General features: G+C 31.9%; 2 protein-coding genes across 6 annotated transcripts; both read left to right on the forward strand.

The window, feature by feature from the left end:
• The first annotated feature begins 5,085 nt into the window (after positions 1-5,085).
• On the forward strand, positions 5,086-11,535 carry LOC102605217 (uncharacterized). 4 transcript variants are annotated; one of them, XM_006357525.2, is made up of 15 exons: positions 5,086-5,361; positions 6,326-6,485; positions 6,922-7,179; positions 7,380-7,554; positions 7,845-7,906; positions 8,092-8,255; positions 8,530-8,627; positions 8,985-9,115; positions 9,198-9,332; positions 9,417-9,664; positions 9,769-9,928; positions 10,068-10,140; positions 10,243-10,287; positions 11,052-11,245; positions 11,296-11,535. In XM_006357525.2, the coding sequence occupies exons 1-15, from the start codon at positions 5,309-5,311 to the stop codon at positions 11,521-11,523; spliced, it is 2,184 nt and encodes a 727-aa protein (XP_006357587.1). In that variant the 5' UTR covers positions 5,086-5,308; the 3' UTR covers positions 11,524-11,535. The 4 variants fall into 4 exon arrangements, with proteins under 4 accessions (XP_006357587.1, XP_006357588.1, XP_006357589.1 ...); XM_006357526.2 differs by having other exon boundaries at positions 9,057-9,115; XM_006357527.2 differs by having other exon boundaries at positions 5,087-5,361; positions 11,052-11,376.
• Positions 11,536-14,612: 3,077 nt separating this feature from the next.
• LOC102606233 (uncharacterized) lies at positions 14,613-18,612 on the forward strand. Of its 2 annotated transcripts, none has more exons than XR_001474756.1 (3): positions 14,613-15,610; positions 17,951-18,118; positions 18,208-18,612. XR_001474756.1 is itself a non-coding variant. In XM_015313499.1 (3 exons), exons 1-3 carry the CDS (start codon positions 16,808-16,810, stop codon positions 18,218-18,220), a joined length of 336 nt encoding a protein of 111 aa, XP_015168985.1. In that variant the 5' UTR covers positions 15,623-16,807; the 3' UTR covers positions 18,221-18,612. The 2 variants fall into 2 exon arrangements, 1 of the variants encoding a protein (XP_015168985.1); XM_015313499.1 differs by lacking the exon at positions 14,613-15,610 and adding an exon at positions 15,623-16,962.
• Positions 18,613-18,975: the final 363 nt, after the last annotated feature.

An 18,975-nucleotide genomic window follows, 5' to 3' on the forward strand; every position in this document is an offset into this window, starting at 1 on the left:
AATCATGATAATTGACAACATAAAATATTTCAAAAATGTTGTATGTGGGTAGTCTTATTATGCCTTAAATAGCGTCAAAGAAAGTACATGTTTGTGATAAAAAAACTTATTCCTTTATCCACGCAAATAATAGCTTCAAAAACTCGGTTATTAGCCCGAAAATATACCATTTATATTATTGGGCCCGTGCTATGCACGGGCAACATTATCTAGTATAATACAAATTTTACTCCTTTTGACTTTCTATCAATAATCTATAAGGAAAATACATTTTTGTTGATCAAATATATTTTTTGAAGTTAAACTCTAAAAAAAATAAAATCAAATACCTCCTTAGTAATTTATGATTGAATAGGCATGAGATTGAGATGTGAATTTCTTATTTTTCTTTGATTTTTATTTTTTATTTCTCAAGTTTAAACAACCATAGATTTTTTACGATCGCGCAAAGCGCGAGTTAATTCACTAGTAAGTAAATATGGTAGGAATGTTTATGTAATTATGTATTTTTTCCATGATATTTTAGTAGTAAGGTTAGCTTCAAAGCTAACAATATCACTAGTAAATTGAATTGTCGCGCTATCTTTCGAATGAAGCTCTATCCGGTACGAATCGTTGTAGGTTGTTTCTACCTCTTGATTTTTTGTCAAATCCCATTCATAGGTGTAGCCTTTTCAGTACTACCCAATCTAGTCTTTATAGCCTTCAAGAAATCAGTGTTATGTCATGTAGTTAAAGAATCAAAATGATTTAGAACCTTGGACTACTATATTTCACTTTTTACACTTATGAGCTATGGTGTGAGATTCATTATTTTTCATTTCAGGTATCTCCATGCTTGTAATCAATGTTCATTCATTAGAGCTTTATTTATAGATTGACCATTTTTTTCTTGTTTTTCTCTATGCTCATGTTCATAGAGTGTTAAAAACTATTTTGTGTTTCAATATGATTTTTTCTACTTTTATCAAGTTGAGTGTTCTTTGATGCTAACTTTTCAATTGGTATATTCCATCCCTCCTCTTGAGTAGTTAGTTGTTTTGATAGATGTATTCCAATTTGTTTTTGTGATGTATTGTTAGTTTGTCAATCAATATTATTATTGCTTAGATTAATTCTCATTTATTTATTGAAGAGAGATTAAAGAGTGAATATTTATTAAAAATATATAAACATTTTAAATAATTAAAAATAATAAATAAGAATGTGATTGTCAAAATATATATTTCTTTTGTTGCAGTTAAACTAACAAATGACAAGTAAAATGATTCAGAAGAGTAAGAATAAGTTGGAAAAAACGTCTAATTGTACAATAAAAGTTAAAATATTATTCTAACATTTTGAAAAGATATTCTACCTACAATAACCATATGTAGTAATTTTTGTTTTTTTCTCAAACTATGTCATTAATAAGTTATTACTTCAAAATTAGCAATTTTCATTTGTCACTAATTAGCACGTCTTTAGTGTTCGTTTGCTTGATTTAATAAGGTGGGTAGTATTGTATTTATGTCAATTGATTAAAGTAAATGTTTTCGAATATTTTGTAACAAGTGTAGTAAATGCTACTCCCTCTGTCCCTAATTACTTGTGCACTTTTGAATTAACACACCTATTAAGAAATAATAATTGTAAAAACTTAAGATTTTCAAGAAGTTCTACATTTTTTTAAGTAATAAATTGAGGGTATAATAGAGATTTTTTTTTGTCCTTTTTTGATTTGTCAAAATGGACAAGTAATTATGGACAACTAAAAAAGGAAAAGTGGACAAGTAATTAGGGACATAGGGAGTATTAAGTAGTAGTCCCTCGTTTCTTTTTAATTCTCATGTATATTAAAATATCTGTTCTAAAAATTTATCAATTTAAACAATGAAGAGATAATTTTTAAAATTTTGTTCTTTATATTAATTATTCTAGAATTAAGGGGTACGTAAATAGATAAAGATTAAAGAATTAATAAAAAATATATTAGTCAAACTACATTTTTATTAATTTTTTCTTAAGGTTTATAGAAACTTTTATCATGACAACTAAAAAGAATCAAAGAAAGTAAAATAGTTAAGCCTCATTTTCAAGTAAATTTGAATTAATAATATGAAAATTTAAGGAGCATATTCACAATTTAAGATCATTTCAAATTCATATTATATAAAAAAAAGTTCTCTATTTTCTCTTGACATATGATTTTTTCAGGCTTGTTTTGGTTACTAAGATTATGAAAATAAATCCAGTATAAAAATTTATTTTACATTTTATTTGATCATATTTTTATTTTTAATATGCAATATCAATAAAATCTAACATCAAACTTATAATATAATTTGTTACCACATTCAATATGAGAAAACAATCTTAAAATTAAGTAGAATCCGAATAAAACAAGTAACATAACAAAATTATATGAAAAAGTCTTTTACAACCTTCTCAAAGCAAAAATTGGACACACAAATTTATTTAATTTAAAGTCAAACAATTGGACACACAAATTTATTTAATTTAAAGTCAAATGGGCATTTCAAATCATACACGTTATATCTTATTTTGCATTGAACCAAATAAATCACAAAGATTAAATAATCATTAAGCATTATATATAAAATGTAAATAAAATATGGTGCAGATATTGTGGGATTTAATTTAAAGTCAAATGGGCATTTCAAATAAATCACAAAGATTAAATAATCATTAAGCATTATATATAAAATGTAAATAAAATATGGTGCAGATATTGTCCCACACAACTGAACAGAGTACTGGTATTATATTATATTATATTATATATACTCTGCCGATGGTGAAATAAAATATCAACGACATAAGATGAGTTTAATAACATCAACAAATAAAAGCAACCTTTTCTTTTTGGGTTAAACACTTCAATGTTGGACTTTTTCCTTTGTAGACATCTAAAATTTTAATTACTAGTATTTCTTAGGTGTTTGATATAAGTTATGGTTTATCGGAGTTAGAATTAGTACAAGAAGAGTGTTATCTTGATCTTAAATTTAGAATATAACTCAAACCCTCAAAATGAAGCAAAACAACTATTGCCCAAACCCCAACCGAGATACACTATGAAATTGACGGAATAAATAATACCACGATGACGAGCTCAACGCGCAGAACAACTTCCGTCTAGGATTTAGGCCAAGAAAATCGATAATTTGAGTGATCTTAAACACTAGGCTTCTGAATTTATCAGGTTCTCCATGAAAACAATGAAGAAAAAATGAAGTAGATGATATATATATAAAGTCCTACGGGGGTCGGGACCTATTCACGTGCCTTCTTGCGTCATCTCGTGAAATCACAAATATTTTTCTATTCTGAAGTCATATACGAGATGCACTAATCTATGAGTAAATTCTTTTAACTCAATGGACATTTTTTTTGTTTTTAAAATTAAGTATATTCAATAAACAGATAAAATATCAAAATATATGTTAAAGCCTTTTACAACGTTCTCAAAACTAAAATTGGACACACAAATTTAGAGTTAATATCTTAAAAGGTCACTGAACTATGAGAAATTATCTAATAAAGTCATTGAACTTTACTTTGTATCAATAAAATCACTCAACTACATTTATCTTTAAAATATATTTGACATGACAAACTAAATTATTTTTTTAATGTCATATAATCATGCACTCCACAAATCAATAAATTATAAAATCTATTTTTTTTATATTCTGATAGTAGTTACATTTTTCATGTTTGATTAGGATTTGGGAGTAAAGACATAGTCACATAAACAAATTTTAGAACATAAAATTAATAAATAGTATAGAAGATAACAAGTCGGCTTGTGTTAAGGCAAAGGGAAGTGAAGTAGTAATTATGTTAGCAAAGAATCCTGGATCTTGGTCATTCCTTATATTTGAATTAGACGTCGACTGAGGTTGAATTTGTTTGGAAAATTTGTTCGATTAGCTCGATTTGTTCATACTGAAAGGGGGGGGGGGTGAGTCCGTATAAAAATAAATAAACTTCATAAAAAATAATTTAATTTGTGTCAATTGTATTTTAATGATTTAATTTGTTATGTCAAATGTATTTAATGATAAATGTAATTGAGTGATTTTTGAAGATAAAAAATTTAAGTTGGGTGATTTTATTGATACAAAACAAAGTTCAATGACTTTATTAGATAATTTCTCATAGTTCAGTGATCTTTTAAGATATTAACTCCACAAATTTATTTAATTTAAAAGTCAAGCTGGCATTTCAAATCATACACGTTATATTCTATTTGTATTAAACCAAACAAAGCACAAAGACTAAATAATTACGAAGGATTATAGTGAAATGAATAAAATTTATTTATCTTTAATATGATGTTGCAAGTCTTGAAAATAAAAAAATAAACTCCTAATAGAAAAGCTTCCCCATTTAGTAGACTTTACAAGATGAATATAAAGGAATTTTAAAAAAAAATAATCACTTTTTGAATTGCAAATCAAATTTTAGTTTGACAATATTTTACAGATTGAATATGTGTCAGTTGTGTGGATGAGAAACACCTTATTAAGACTATATACAATATTTGAGAAAGATTAGAGGTATTTTAGGACCTTTTTTTAAATTTATTTCTCACTCAGTGTCCGAAGCTCTCAACAAATCTGAATCGTGCATTGCAGGACCTATTTAGAGTTGGGAAATGCTTGTAATTGTGTATATTACATTGTATATATCGTATACATATCAGTGTATATCACACATAAATTTTCGGTTAAAGGGGTTATTAATTGGGTAAATTACAGAAATCACATACTTTTAAAGCAAAATTACAATTTATCCCTTAAAAGTTTATAATTACAGAAATCCCTCAAACGGATACAATAATATAAGCGCTGATATATTAATCTGATACGCGAGAAACATTAATCGTTAAGTAAGATACATTACATTTTATACATGATACACTAATCTGATGTGCGAAATACACTAATTTGATGTGCGAAAATGAGAAATTTTGGAGATTTGTAAAACTTATAGGGGATAATGATAATAAGTAAACTGAAAGTGAAATTTCTTTAATTTTTCCTTATTAATTTGATTATTACAATTGGTACTCCACCTCATGGTCCTGAAGGCATAACAGAAAAAATAGCTTTGTCAGGTGACACTTGCCATTTCCTCCGAAACAGCATCCGGTGATTATGTCTTCACAATCACACTTTTGTACACACCTCAACTAACCCTTTTTTCATTCAATTTTGCTATCATACTCAAACACCTAAACTCAAAATCACTCAATTTTGTACATCTTGTTAGCAGTAAAGAATACTACTCTGAAAAAGGGATGATCTTGAAAACTTATATTTTCATCATTTTCACTACTCTTTTCCTTCACTGGTATACTCTATAAACTTTGATGTAGTAGTTTCTGCTCTTTATTTTCTAGCTAAAGGGTAAATTTGAGAGATACCCATTTCATGGAATTTCAGAATTAGTTTAATTTCTTTGCTTTTTGGTTGTTATTATGTATGTGAGCTTGATGTTTATTAGCCAAGATTTGCTTATTTGATGCAAGTTTCAATCTTTTCCACTATTTACAGCTCTACAAGTGTCTCCATTGAAATGGTTTTCTTGGAACTTTAATATGGTAGTTTCTGGTAATTATTTACTGCTCTTTATTTTCTAGCTTAATGATATATTTGAGAGACACCCACTTCAGACAATTTCAGAATTAGTTTAGTTTCTTTGCTTTTTGATTGTTATGATGCATGTGAACTTGATGTTTATTAGCCAAGATTAGCTTATTTGATGCAAGTTTCAATCTTTTCCACTATTTACAGCTCTCCAAGTGTGTCCATTGAAATGGTTTTCTTTGAACTTTTCTATGGTAGTTTCTGGTAATTATTTTCTGGAAAAATCATTCGTTATAAGTTCTGATCCACTGGAGAAAGAAAACCCACATGTAATTTTGATAAAACTAAAAATTCTGATGCATTTCGGTCTGGATTCGTTGGCCTCTTTGCTTAAAGTGTGCAAGTTCTAATCTTTTGAGCATTACTGTTATTTATCACCATGGTGGCATCTGTTAGACTGTTAGAGAGTTAGGACTATCTCAACAAGATTGGGGACCTAAAGTTAAATTTTCTAGGGAACATTTACGGAACATATACAATATCCATTGCTTTAGTGGCCTTAGGGTCGAGCCGGGGTGGTAGAAGAAGTTTTTGGCTTAAAGAGTTGGGCCATTGTTGAGTTTCAAATGTTTTCTCTTAGATAATGAATTGCAATGTATTGTTGAAGATATGCCTATTTTATGATCAAAGTGTGATATATTTGAGTATTATTCGGGTCATAACCACAGGGAAACCTCAGAAACTAAATCTCAGGGCGATATTGGACGAGCCAGCTTGCCACCTAGGGGTTGGAACTCCTATGACTCATTTTGTTGGACCATCACCGAGGAAGAGTTTCTTCAGAATGCAGAACTCGTAGCACAACGATTAAAACCTCATGGTTATGAGGTAATAGTTTCACAAGAACCATAACAATAGGCTTTAATGGTGTGTTTGTTATGATGGAAAATGACTTCTCTGTTTTCCGGTGTTTGGTTACAAGAAAATGCTTTCCATCTAAAGGGGGAAATTTGAATTTCCTAACTTATGGACATAAGTAGTTTCCTTATAACTGTAACTTCATATTATTAATTTTGAGTACTCAAAAGTTTCATCAAAACAACCTTTGTAGTTTGCTAATATTATTATGAATCTCTAATACATAATTATTTTCGAAAATTATTTCCCATTCACCATCAAACACTAGAAATCATTTTCCATAGAAATGAATTTCATCAGACTAAACACTCCCTAAAATAAGAAATCCGTAGAATTTAGATTCTTTTACAATTCTGACATGTTTTTGCTTTCATCTCTAAACTGTCTACTTTTGGATTCTGTGCAGTATGTTGTGGTGGACTTTCTTTGGTATAGGAAGAAAACAATAGGTGCTTATACTGATTCTTATGGTTTTGATGTCTTTGATGAGTGGGGAAGGATGGTTCCTGACCCTGGAAGATGGCCTTCCTCTCAAGGTGGAAAAGGGTTTTCTGAAGTTGCCGGGAAGGTTCATAGCATGGGACTGAAATTTGGGATTCATGTAATGAGAGGTTTAAGTCTACAAGCGTTTAATGCTAACACCCTCATACTGGATACCACTACGGTATTGTTCTTTATCCAGAATCAACTCAACTTTCCGCTTTCATTTATAGATGTAAATATTGGTATATCCAGTCCAATTTCATTAGACTGGAAATGCAGCTTCTTGGGCAAGTTCATACCCATTTTTTATCTAAGTGTGTTGACGTTAGTTGATAAAGTTCATCTTACAAATGTTTGACTTGTTGGTGATACATCCAACAGGGCAAAGCTTATGAGGAGGCAGGTCGACAATGGCGTGCACAAGATATTGGAATTAAGGAGAGGACTTGTGCATGGATGAAAAATGGTTTCATGAGTGTGAATACCAAGTTGGGAGCTGGAAGAGCATTCCTTAGGTCGCTCTATCAACAATATGCTGACTGGGGTGTTGATTTTGGTAAGACATATTTGTTACTCAAGACAATTATTGGGAGATATATTTCCATGGGTTATGATGATTCAGCTGATGATTTGACGTGTTCAAAAGTTTGATTTTCATGTGAAATCATAACATGGGAAATTAACTTTAATGTCATAAACCCAATGATTCTGCTTTCTAGGAAAACTTCTTTAAGAAGCAGGACTAATCCTTGTCTGGATGGTCCAAGCTAAAAATCCCATATCACTTTTAACTGTTGAATTTTTTGTGCTTTATCTTAAAGGAATTTTCTGTTTTTTCTTCTTCAGTGAAACTTGACTGTGTATTCGGTGATGACTTGGATTTAGATGAGATAATCGTTGTTTCAGAGGTAAGGTTGTTAACTTTTTTCTGCTTAACCCACTGCATCTTGCCCCTTTTAATTGATCTATGACATGATTTTACTTTCTGAAAGGACGAACAAGTAAACATAATAGCTGAAAGATTTGTGTTTGGATCCATAATTCATCTAACAATGGCAAGTGAGAAATGTGATAACAGTGTACTTATCTGTAGGTATTGAATGAGCTTAGCCGACCTATCATATATTCCTTGTCCCCTGGAACTAATGCAAAACCAATCATAGCGAAGGAAGTTAGTGGGTTGGTCAATATGTATAGAGTAACTGGGGATGACTGGGATACTTGGGAAGATGTCTCTGCTCACTTCAACGTTGCGAGGTAAATTATGCTACCTGTTCTAATAATTTGTCAGGATTTTCTCTTTTTTTCTAAGCTTGCTGCCAAAAGTTTATTATCACATTGTGCATTGTGATTGCTCATCTATCTCGTAGATATGTCATATATTTGACGGCTTCTAAGTTAAGCAGTATGGTCAATGTTCTAACAATCAGATTATGTTCAGCTCAAATTTTATTTTCTGGTTTGTTCTTTGTCCGTGACACCATTTTGTTATTTAGCTGTTGACATAGGTTTCTCCTTACCCTTGTGCCAGGGACTTCACTGCTGCTAACTTAGTAGGAGTCAAGGGCCTGAAGGGGAAATCGTGGCCTGACTTGGATATGCTACCACTTGGATGGCTAACAGAAGCAGGTGATGGATTGTTTTTATTCTATGTTTGTTTAACTATAAAATAATATTCTCATTTCAGAAAGGATTTAGTATAAGTTTGCCAAAGATACATACTTGTTTGATGCATATTCATCCTCACCAGAGACTATTTATTGAAGTGCACTAGCATAAGGTTCTCTGTCTGTTACAACTTAAGGAGATAAATGCAAATTATTGCTCCTGGATCTTCAAACTAGAGAGATTTTTTGCGACTTAAGTTAAATGTTAAACAGAGAAAAGTTTATCATATGCAAACAGCTACAATTTCTTGTGCTTAGCTCACTTGGTTAGGATTTAACATCAACCAAATTTGGTTACTATGATTCTCCTCCGACGCAGAATTATGTTCTCCTCTTGGGCAAAACAAGGAGGAAAATCCGGCACGAAATATTATACTCCGTTTTGGTGCAGGTTCAAATGATGGTCCACACAGATATTGCAGGCTTAATCTGGATGAGCAACGTACTCAGGTAACTTTTCTGCAGTGGTTCTGGTTCTGCAAATATGACATAGCTCAATTGATCGATTTGTATTCTAAGGATCTTCTGGCAGGTGACTCTATGGTCCATGGTCAGGTCCCCTCTCATCTTTGGTGGAGATATGAGAAAGCTTGATGATGCTACATTCAGTCTTCTTACGAATCCTACTCTGTTGGAGATTAACTGGTTTAGCTCTAACAACATGGAGGCATGTGAATAAATTTAAATTGACTTAACTTTTGGATTCACTTAGGCATACAGTTCAATCCTAAGCTGATATTTTCAAATGCAGTTTCATTACGTGACAGGCTCCTTAAGTTCATCTGGAAAACATAGCTTGAGTAACCATACTGAGGATAAAGAAAAAATAAATGTGTTGGAGACGAGAGTTTTGGCTTTAAGGAGCTGCAAAGATGTAAAGGCAAATGGCTGGTCTACTAAAGTTCTTGACAATAATGTAGAGAAAGTGTGCTGGGAAGAGAACTCAAATAAACGCAAGGCACCGTTTTGTCTAAACAAGAGAGAAGCACTTTCAGCATCGTAAATATCTTCAACTTCCTTTGATATATCGAATTCGATAGTGATTTTGTTTATGCTATATTTTTCGATCTTCCTGACTCATGATAAAGTTGTTCTTCATGTAGAGAAGGGGAGATGGTATATCAGCACCAAAATCTCGGGAGACTTCACTTATTGGTAACAGAGAGAACAGAACTTTGTTTTGGTGCATCTTCAAATAGAAAGCTTACAGCTAATGAGATCAGCAGAGGTTCATTTTCACGGTGCAGATCACATGCCAACCAGGTAATTCAGTTTGAATTTTTGAGACGTATGGCCAATTCTATTAGCAGCAGTTCATGCCACAAGTAGTTCTGTGCTTTCTTTGAATAAATGGAGACTCTTGTAGTTTCATCTAAATTTGCTGCTGATTTTTGCATAACAGATGTGGGAGAACTACAATGGAACCCTCATGAATAGTTATTCCGGTCTTTGTGCTATCATGGATTTTGTCAGAGGTTATTTTTTTTTCATCTGGAAAACTTTCCTACACTGCACTGATTTATGTCCAACTTAGAGATTGATACCTAATACTATGTACTGATTCTTTTTTCATGCAGCTTCTTCTGGTGGAATTAGGTCCTGGCTTGCAACTGGAAGGAGAGGTATGGTTTCTCAAATGAAAAGTTTATTCCATAGAGAGACAACATATATCACTAACTCTAAAGGAGAATGTCTTTAATGGATGATAGTGAAATATATACATGCTTTTTTGTTAAGTTTTTGCGAGTCTGAATAAAGGGATACAGTTGGGGAAGTTTGCAGTAATTAGCCTAAAGTTAAGGAGATGCAAGTAAGCTTCTATGCTTGTAACTCAAACAAATATCTAAGATTGAAATAATAGGTACCGAGGGAGTAAGAAAATTTGAAATAAGACCACTGTTGTGCGTTATAAGATACGAGCTAATTGTCTAGAAATTTGGTCTATGGTATGTGGTTCCTTAGCATTGAGCAATTCCTAAAGCTATAAAATGGAACTAAGTGAGTCCACTGTAATCCTACATGTATTATAGATCATTGCAAATATATACACAGTAAGCACATCAGCGCCTGCGAGTACAGTTTGCAGATCAATTATTAGATGGTTATAAGTTGTATTTACATTATCTGTGCAGTTGAACCAATAATAGCAAGCTATTTCTCAGGTTACGATATTGGGCTTGCTGTGAATAGTTAAGACAGTATAAAGAGTTTTTACATTATCTGTGCAGTTGAACCAATGATAGCAGGCTATTTCTCAGTTAACCGTATTAGACTCGCTATGAATAGTTACATGTAAAAAGACTTCAGCACACTGTTGGTGCGCGGAATTTAACCCTTGTTAGATTATTGCAATCTGATATCTGTACACTGTTCGATACATTTTCAGGAGAGATCTATTTGGCTTTCTTCAATTTGAACAACCAGGTGACAAAAATGTCAGCAAAGATATCAGACATAACCAACGCGATTCATGCTACAAGTTCAAAGTGCTCAGGCACAGAAGTGTGGAGTGGCACAAATCTTGGAGCCATAAAGGATTCAATATCTATGTCAGTAAACGCTCACGGATGTGCATTGTTTGTCTTGAACTGCACATAATATTGAATCCAACAAAGGAAGTTATACATCAGGTCCACATTGTATATTCATCTTTTGTACAACTTCTGTTGAATCCCTTTACTGAAATGAAATACCACTATCCTTGTGTCTCATCATTCTTGTTAACCTATCATATCAGTAAGAGTTGGGATAGGGGACTTTTCATTGTCTCCTTCCTTTTTATATCGGGATTTGTTGCACTTGAGCCAGAGGACTTTTGGAAACAGTACCTCCACGAGGTAATGGTAAGCTTTGCATGAAATTTCACTGGATATGTTGTTGTTGTTGAAGGGACAACAGTCTTTTCATTTAGTTCATCTCCGATTCTCCGTAGGGAGAGGTATACAACCAATGGCCAGTTGCCTTCCCTCTCCTCTGAGGCCGATAACGTCCACTTGTGGAGCGCTTTGCCTTTTGAGTAGAGTAGCAAGCATTGATGATCTCGTATATGGAGAAAGAGATTGTAGATGTTAGTATATTAATCTATTTCATGAAAATTTAAGTCTATAAAAAAGAGATAGTTAAATCTATAAAAAAGAGATTGTTGACATTTGTAGATTAATTTATTCATTGATAGGACATTTTGTTTCCATGCCAAGAAGTTAAATCTAACAAAATGTGGATTTATTAGACTAGATCTTGTGCAAGTTGGTACCCTATCTGTCTATATTAGAAAATCACAAAACTTAGTCTTACGTACTAACACAAAAATCATGATGTCAAATCTTAATATTTCGACGAGTAATAATCTTTTGCTCTGTATTTTAATCTTTTTACTTTATTTTTAATCTTATAAATGTAGACCTAAACTCGACTCGATCCAACCTAGTTTTTGAAAAGTGTAGTTAATATATATTAGAAAGCTTTATATTTGTTTTACTCATCCAAAAGTTTAGTTTTCCAATAATTGTAACGCTCATGTTAGTAGTTTTGTTGGTTGACTGTCCGAACTTTCACCTTGTAATCCCTTTTTCATTTCCCTTCCCCTACCTCCAACTTTAAGAAAACGTGAATTTAATTTTTTTAAGGACATAATATGAGACCATTTATGAGATGTATCCCTATTTTTGATGAATTGACTCATGATATAAACAATGTGTTTGATTGATAATTGGTAATTAGAGGGGCTGAATGTGATGATGCATGAAGAAAGAACTTTAATTTGTATTATTAGTGCAATATATTTTATTTATTAGAAAAGAGTTTGGAGGGTCTCACTCATTCATAGGTCCACATGAAATTGTATGCAATGACGTAATCCCCACAATATCCAAAGGGACCAAAAAGTTTGAATATGATTTGATGAATTGAAGGGCAAAAACAATTTTGAGATATTCTAAACTTTCTTTTTTAAATGGGAAAAGATATCATTACTTGATCAAACTCAATTTTTACAATAAAGTTTAGTATAATTCAGTTAAGGGATAAAATAAATTTTATTTATGGGTAGACAATATATTGTATTTAGTCAAACTATAAATTACGGGATTGTTTAATTAGTGAGATATTGAGATAGATAAAATTATTATCCTTAATTTATCGATCAAACGATCGCCTTAATTCCTGCCTCCTCCTTTTACTTTTCGCTAGTTCCTCTATGAGTCATTTTCTTTTAACACAATACTAATGATAGTTTTTTTAAAAAAAAAAAATCACACATGATAGCTAAGCATTAGTTCCAAACTAAAAGGATATATTTTGACTATATGAATTCTTTATATTTGTTTCATTTTATTTGAGTTCTCTTATATTATCACTTTTTAAAGGTACTCTCTAATACTAGAGTTCTTTAATTTTTTTTTTGAGCAACATGATTCTAAAGTCTTAATTTCAATTTGTTGATATGTTAACATAGAGTCTTTGACTCGACTAGTAGAGTACAATCTTTTCTTTATATATATTAAAGTGAAAATAGTTTTGAATAGGTGGATGAATGATGCAGTGATACGTATCAAGAGTGATCGGTCAAAGCGGTCCAATAAAGATATAATAGGGTTGAATAACATTTTTGAGATAAGACTAGTAAGAGAGAAACTCAGCTCGGAAAAGATTCGAAGTTTATAGCGTTGTGATCGATATTATGCTGACTTCTTATTGATCTTTTAATTCATTTGCCATTCAATCGTTGTCATTATAATCAGGTCAATTTAATTCACATGTTCTTAAATTATATTTAAAATTTAACAGTATCATTTTTACATGTAAACATCATATTTACACCATATGTGTGTGTATGTGGAAATAGGAATAATACAAAGAAACATAATTAAATTGAGGAACTATTGATGTCTAGAGGAAGGTAGAGAAGGTTGCAATCTTAGCTTTGTTTAGAAGCAAAAGAAAACTCCTCAAACTCGATATCGACTTGTTACTCTTTTTATTGGTTCATATTAATTCCCAAAAAAAAGCACAAAATTTTTAAAAATACTTTTCTTAATCTTGTAAGATTCTTGGAGAATTCAAAGGTAATTTTACTAATAATCAATCTTGTTTGCTTGCACGGATGGTATAGTGTCATTTTGTCCATCAATTGTTATTCGCTTGCTTTTTCTACGTGTTGCATTGACAATAAGATTTCTTGCTAAATTGTAACATGTTCTCAATTATTTTATCCAATTTTTAGGTGCTAGCATTTTGGGAATATTTGGTTGAAGTTGGAAAAAAATAATTATTTTTGTCAAATCATAGGATATATGTAAATCTTTATCTTTCTTTTTTGAAGTTTTGTGATGGGAAAATTATTTTAACTTCAACTTCAAAAACTCCCTTCATCCCCTCTTATGTGTTGGTTGTAGTTGGATTGAACTCAAAATTTAAGAAATATGAGAAGATTTTCCAATATTTCAAAATTATCTTTATCTTTAAAATAAATGAGGTTTTAAATAGATAAGTACATTTTTTGTGCATCTTTTGTCAAATAAATGAAACTCAACGTAGATTAAGTGTTCATAATGTCATTAAATATTTGCGAAATATGTTTTTTTTAAAACTGGCTAAAAAGTGTTATATAAATCGAAGGAGTACCTTTTTTTTTCTTTTTCAATTTCAACCAAACACTATTTGGCTACTATATTTCACTCCTTGATTTCAAGTTCAGGTTATTATAATAATAGACCAAATTATAAAACAAAAATACTTATTAACTTTTAATATAATACCAAATTGAAGTTAGAAAATCTCAAGAAATTGAAATTAAAAAACTTAAAAATGAGATTGGGGAGTCCCACATAAAAATATATTTCCACTTTTGGCGCCTTATTTACTTTTTGTATATATTATATGGAGTATTTTTTAGGATGAAATCTCCAACCACCTTGGGATTATAAAACTATAAAATGCCAGTGCACCTTATTTCTCTTTTTTTCATCATTTATCGCCATTTTTTTTCATTTTCCTTTTATACTTTTTCTACCTGAAATGAAATCTCCCGCAGTTCAAGGATCTGCTTCTCGTTTTTATCTCTGATTCTCCAACTTCTAACTGTCACAAATCTTGTATTTCAATTCTTTACCCTTTTTTCTCTCCAATTTTCTTCATCTTTAACCAAACATGGACTCTTCTTCTAATCTCAATTTCCCATTCACAATTTCATATACACCCACTAAGTTAAATCCTCAATTCTGTCCCAAAAAACCAATCTTTTTCACTTTTCTGAATTACCCATCTTCTTTCTTGACGATTTCATCGACACCCACCAAGACAAATCCTCAATATTGTAGTAAAAATCCAATCTTTTTCACTTCTATGCAATGTTCTAGAAATAAAAGACTTGGGCTGTCATCAGCTTCTTGGTTGATTATGGAAGAAGCGCCATTGGAGGAGAGGTTAAGTGTTGTTGACAAAGTTCATAGTTTATCTTTGGAATTTAGGTCCTTATCAGAACCAATTGATAGAGTGAAAAGATTATTACACTATGCAAGTATTCTCTCTCCATTATGTGAGTCAGCTAGGGTTCAGGAAAATCGAGTTTTGGGTTGTACAACACAGGTGTGGTTAGAGGCGAGGATGGATAATAGGGGTTCTATGAAGTTTAGTGTAGATAGTGATTCAGAAATTACTAAAGGGTTTTGCTCTTGCTTGATGTGGGTGTTTGATGGGGCAGAACCAGAGGAAATTCTAAGTGTTACAGCAGAGGATTTGGGAGATATGAATGTGGGGTTGCCTAAAAAAGGTCGTTCAAGAGTTAATACTTGGCATAATGTGTTGTTCAGTATGCAGAATAGGACTAAAGATTGTGTTCAAGAGAGGAAGAGAGCTTTGTCTTTGGAAGATCTTCATTCTTTAGTCATTAGACCTCATGAACATGTTGCTGGGCCTAGTGCCAATGGAAGTTACTTGGAATCTGAGGTTGGTCTTAAGTAGCACTTTTTTTATGTCATAATAAATAAACAAAACATTAAAACTTGGTCTCAGCTAGCAAGTAATCCCTCCAACTTTGAGTATGCACATCTAGACTCCTCAACTCGTCTCGTAGTTGAACACTCCAGCTTACAAAATGATCATCTAAACAATTCCCACCAAATTTATGTGACATGTCATCATCGGTGTCCATGAGACAACATGGACAAGTTGAAGTGTTTAGTTGTCAATTGAGACCAAATTGAGGTATTTTGATGTGCACTCTCAAAGTTGAGAGTGCTTACTTGCCAGTGGAGTCCAAGTTTGAGTGTATGTTAATGTATAATGCTTTATTTTTTATTGTCATTTTATTGGCTTGTTTATGTTTTTGGGTGAGTGTAGTACATCATGATCATGGGAAGGTCCAAAGGGATCTTTTGATTCTGCTTTTAAAGAAATCAATTTGTACCTATAATGATGGATGCCATGAGATCAGACTTTGTATTTTAGTTGTTGGAATAGTAGTGCACTAATTATTTTTCTTCTTCTGGATACTATATGTTGTAAATTAGTATAAACTATTATGTGGAGGTTCCACCAACCACCACTTTCCAAGAAAGATGAAAAATTTAAAAGATTAAAATAGAATAGGAAAACACCAACAGTTTGTTCTTTAATCCATTATTCAAGCGAAAACAAACAATTCTGCTTAGAAGGAAGTCATTATTAGTTTCATGGTTTGGGCCTGAAAAGTGAACATGAAGTAGACTGATTAAATATCCACATATTTGTACTAGTTGAGGTAAGGTCAGTTGGCACTTTTTATGGTGTTGAGGAACAGAACTATTCTGGATATGGCACATTCTATGATGAGAGGAAACACCTTGTAAACTGCACAGTAGAAATTCTTTTGGTTCCAAATATCTAATTTGTTGAGTTGGCCTAGGGCAGTATTCATATAGCTAGGATATGTATCTATCACTTGGTCTTGAATTCTTTTTAAGCTTGTAAGCAGGTTTTGTGGCTTTTGGAGCATTCAAGACTTGGTTAATTATAAATATTGAACACCTTATCTATTTATTTTTGGTTAAAAGGATAATAAATTATTAATATTAAGGAGATCTATCATAAGAAGTTAAGAACTACTACTACAAATACATTTCATATTGACCAAGAGGAGAGTGGAAATCACATTGTTTTCTTTACATGCCTGTATGTGTTTGGAACTACGACAAGCGACTACTCTTCAGTCCAACACAAGTTGAGGTCAGCTATCCAATATGTTTTAGAAAGAAAACAAGGATGTTAGGTTGCAAGGCCACAATTATCCCAATAGAAGAAAAACAGCAAAAAACACTCAGGTAAATTGGTTTGGACAAGATTTTGTGATTAACTCAACATTCTGATTCACTTTCATTCTACTAAAGTTTAAGAAAGGTTCTTTTAGGAATTACTTTTAAAACGCCTTGTAGGTGAGGTTATAAAGAATTAATATGTAAAAACGCTTGAATGGAAGTATCAATTTGACCTCACTATTTATTAGATTACTGAGGGACATATATGTAATGTTCCGGTTAGAAATCCTTTTGGACTTGTCCCATTCATGTAGAATGATTCCAAAGTCAGATTCTGCTATTAAGATCTCTTCATAAAAAAGGCTTATCTGCTTATTTTTCCTTCAATTAATTATGATATGCTGCATTTTCCTTGTCATTTCGTAGTTGAAGCAAAATTAACAGGTGGGAAAAGAAATATCATTTTCTTTGATCTGTTCCAGTCTCATCATCGTTTATTGCATCACGTGTACGGGGTTTAGCTTCAACTATTTTCAGTATAGAACCTATGACATTTGAACTTGCGGATATAAGACAACTAAAGATAAGGGCATCGAGCTCATTTTCATCATCAATGAGAACTTCAATAATATTTTGGCATCTCTTGCCTAGTTAGTTAGTTAGAACACGATTTTTAACTGAAGTCAAGAAATTTGTGCTCCTTGCTCCTCAGTCCTTCAAACTATAGTGAACAATTAAAAGATTGAGTGAACGTGAATGAAAATGCTCTTGCTTTTGTTTTAAGATACAAATTCAAACAATGTTTATGTATCTGAAATTCATTCCCATGTCAAGATCTTACTGAAGCTGATGGGAAAGGTATCTCATTATCTCATTTATTTGATATTTACTACTTGTATATATTGGTTGACAAAGTAAATAAGGTGTCAAAGCATGTGTGACCTCTAATAGAACCCTTTGCTCATAAATGATTTTTTTTTTTTTTTTTTTTGCAATTTATGCCTGTCCCTGAAATGTATATCTTTAAATTCTGGTATATTTCTGTTTCTTGCAGCCTAAGTGCAGTTTCGAAGTCAAATGATTCTCAGCCAAACTTTGTCCCATGGTTGGATGAATCTGCTAAAATTTCACCATCTTCTTCTTTTGTTACTGATAAGGCTTTTGGTCTCCACTTTGCACCTGAGGCAACTTCCTTCTCATTCTTTATCCTTGTTTTTCACAGGTAAAAATCTTATTCTTATCTTTTTGTTTTAGTACGTTGCGACTGATACTCCATATTGCAAACCTTACAAACTAACATGTATATTGCAGACCTTACAACTAACACGCCATTCTAAATATGATTCTACGTACATGTTGCATAGAATTGAATTCACTGGGGCAATAAAGCAGATGATTGTTGATATAATTTTTGTACTGAGTTGCCTCTTTCAAGGCATTCATTGAATATGAGCCATGGACTTCTCCCTGTGGCATAAGTTGTTGATGTAATCTCTGTTGTATTTTGTATTAGCAACCTACTGGTTTTTTTCTTCTTCTTAGATGCAAGACAAATAGTTCTCAAATGTGGTTTGTATCTTTTGGAAGAGAAATTTCCAAATGAGTATTCTCTATTGAGAAAATTCATACATTGGAGTGATAACTGATTTAACCTTTACACTTTTGAAACTAGGAAGGGAGGGATTGCTTTGTAAAGACTATGGGTGTGTTTGGTATGAAGGAAAACATTTTTTGGAAAATGTTTTTCAATTTTCTCATGTTTGGTTTGGTTAAATGTTTTGGAAAATGTTTTCCAAATCAACTCATTTTCCTCAAATTTAAGGAAAATGACTTCCCTTCAAAACTTAAGGAAAACATTTTCCAAAACTCTCTTCCAACTTCAAATTACAATTACTTTTTGTTGAAAAAATTAATTTATTTTGTCTCTACTCTCAAACCAGCCTCCCCCAAAAAATATATTAAACTTGTTTTAAATTCAATTTTTTTACCCACCCTCACCCTCACCCCCTCCCAAATTACAATTACTTTTTGTTGAAAAAATCAATTTATTTTGTCTCTACTCTCAAACCAGCCTCCCCC

The sequence above is a fragment of the Solanum tuberosum genome, unplaced genomic scaffold (genome assembly GCF_000226075.1).
Source record: "Solanum tuberosum cultivar DM 1-3 516 R44 unplaced genomic scaffold, SolTub_3.0 scf00248, whole genome shotgun sequence".
In the NCBI taxonomy this organism is placed as follows: Eukaryota; Viridiplantae; Streptophyta; class Magnoliopsida; order Solanales; family Solanaceae; genus Solanum; species Solanum tuberosum.

What these genes read in the sequence shown, in the direction of transcription:
- LOC102605217 (XM_006357525.2), top strand. Translation starts at nt 5,309, where the DNA reads ATGATCTTGAAAACTTATATTTTCATCATTTTCACTACTCTTTTCCTT. An exon ending in GCTCACTTCAACGTTGCGAG is followed by an intron (nt 8,256 to 8,529) that starts GTAAATTATGCT and finishes CCCTTGTGCCAG; the next exon opens with GGACTTCACTGCTGCTAACT. An exon ending in TGGATGGCTAACAGAAGCAG is followed by an intron (nt 8,628 to 8,984) that starts GTGATGGATTGT and finishes CCTCCGACGCAG; the next exon opens with AATTATGTTCTCCTCTTGGG.
- LOC102606233 (XM_015313499.1), top strand. Translation starts at nt 16,808, where the DNA reads ATGCCTGTATGTGTTTGGAACTACGACAAGCGACTACTCTTCAGTCCA. An exon ending in AAACAGCAAAAAACACTCAG is followed by an intron (nt 16,963 to 17,950) that starts GTAAATTGGTTT and finishes TGTTTCTTGCAG; the next exon opens with CCTAAGTGCAGTTTCGAAGT.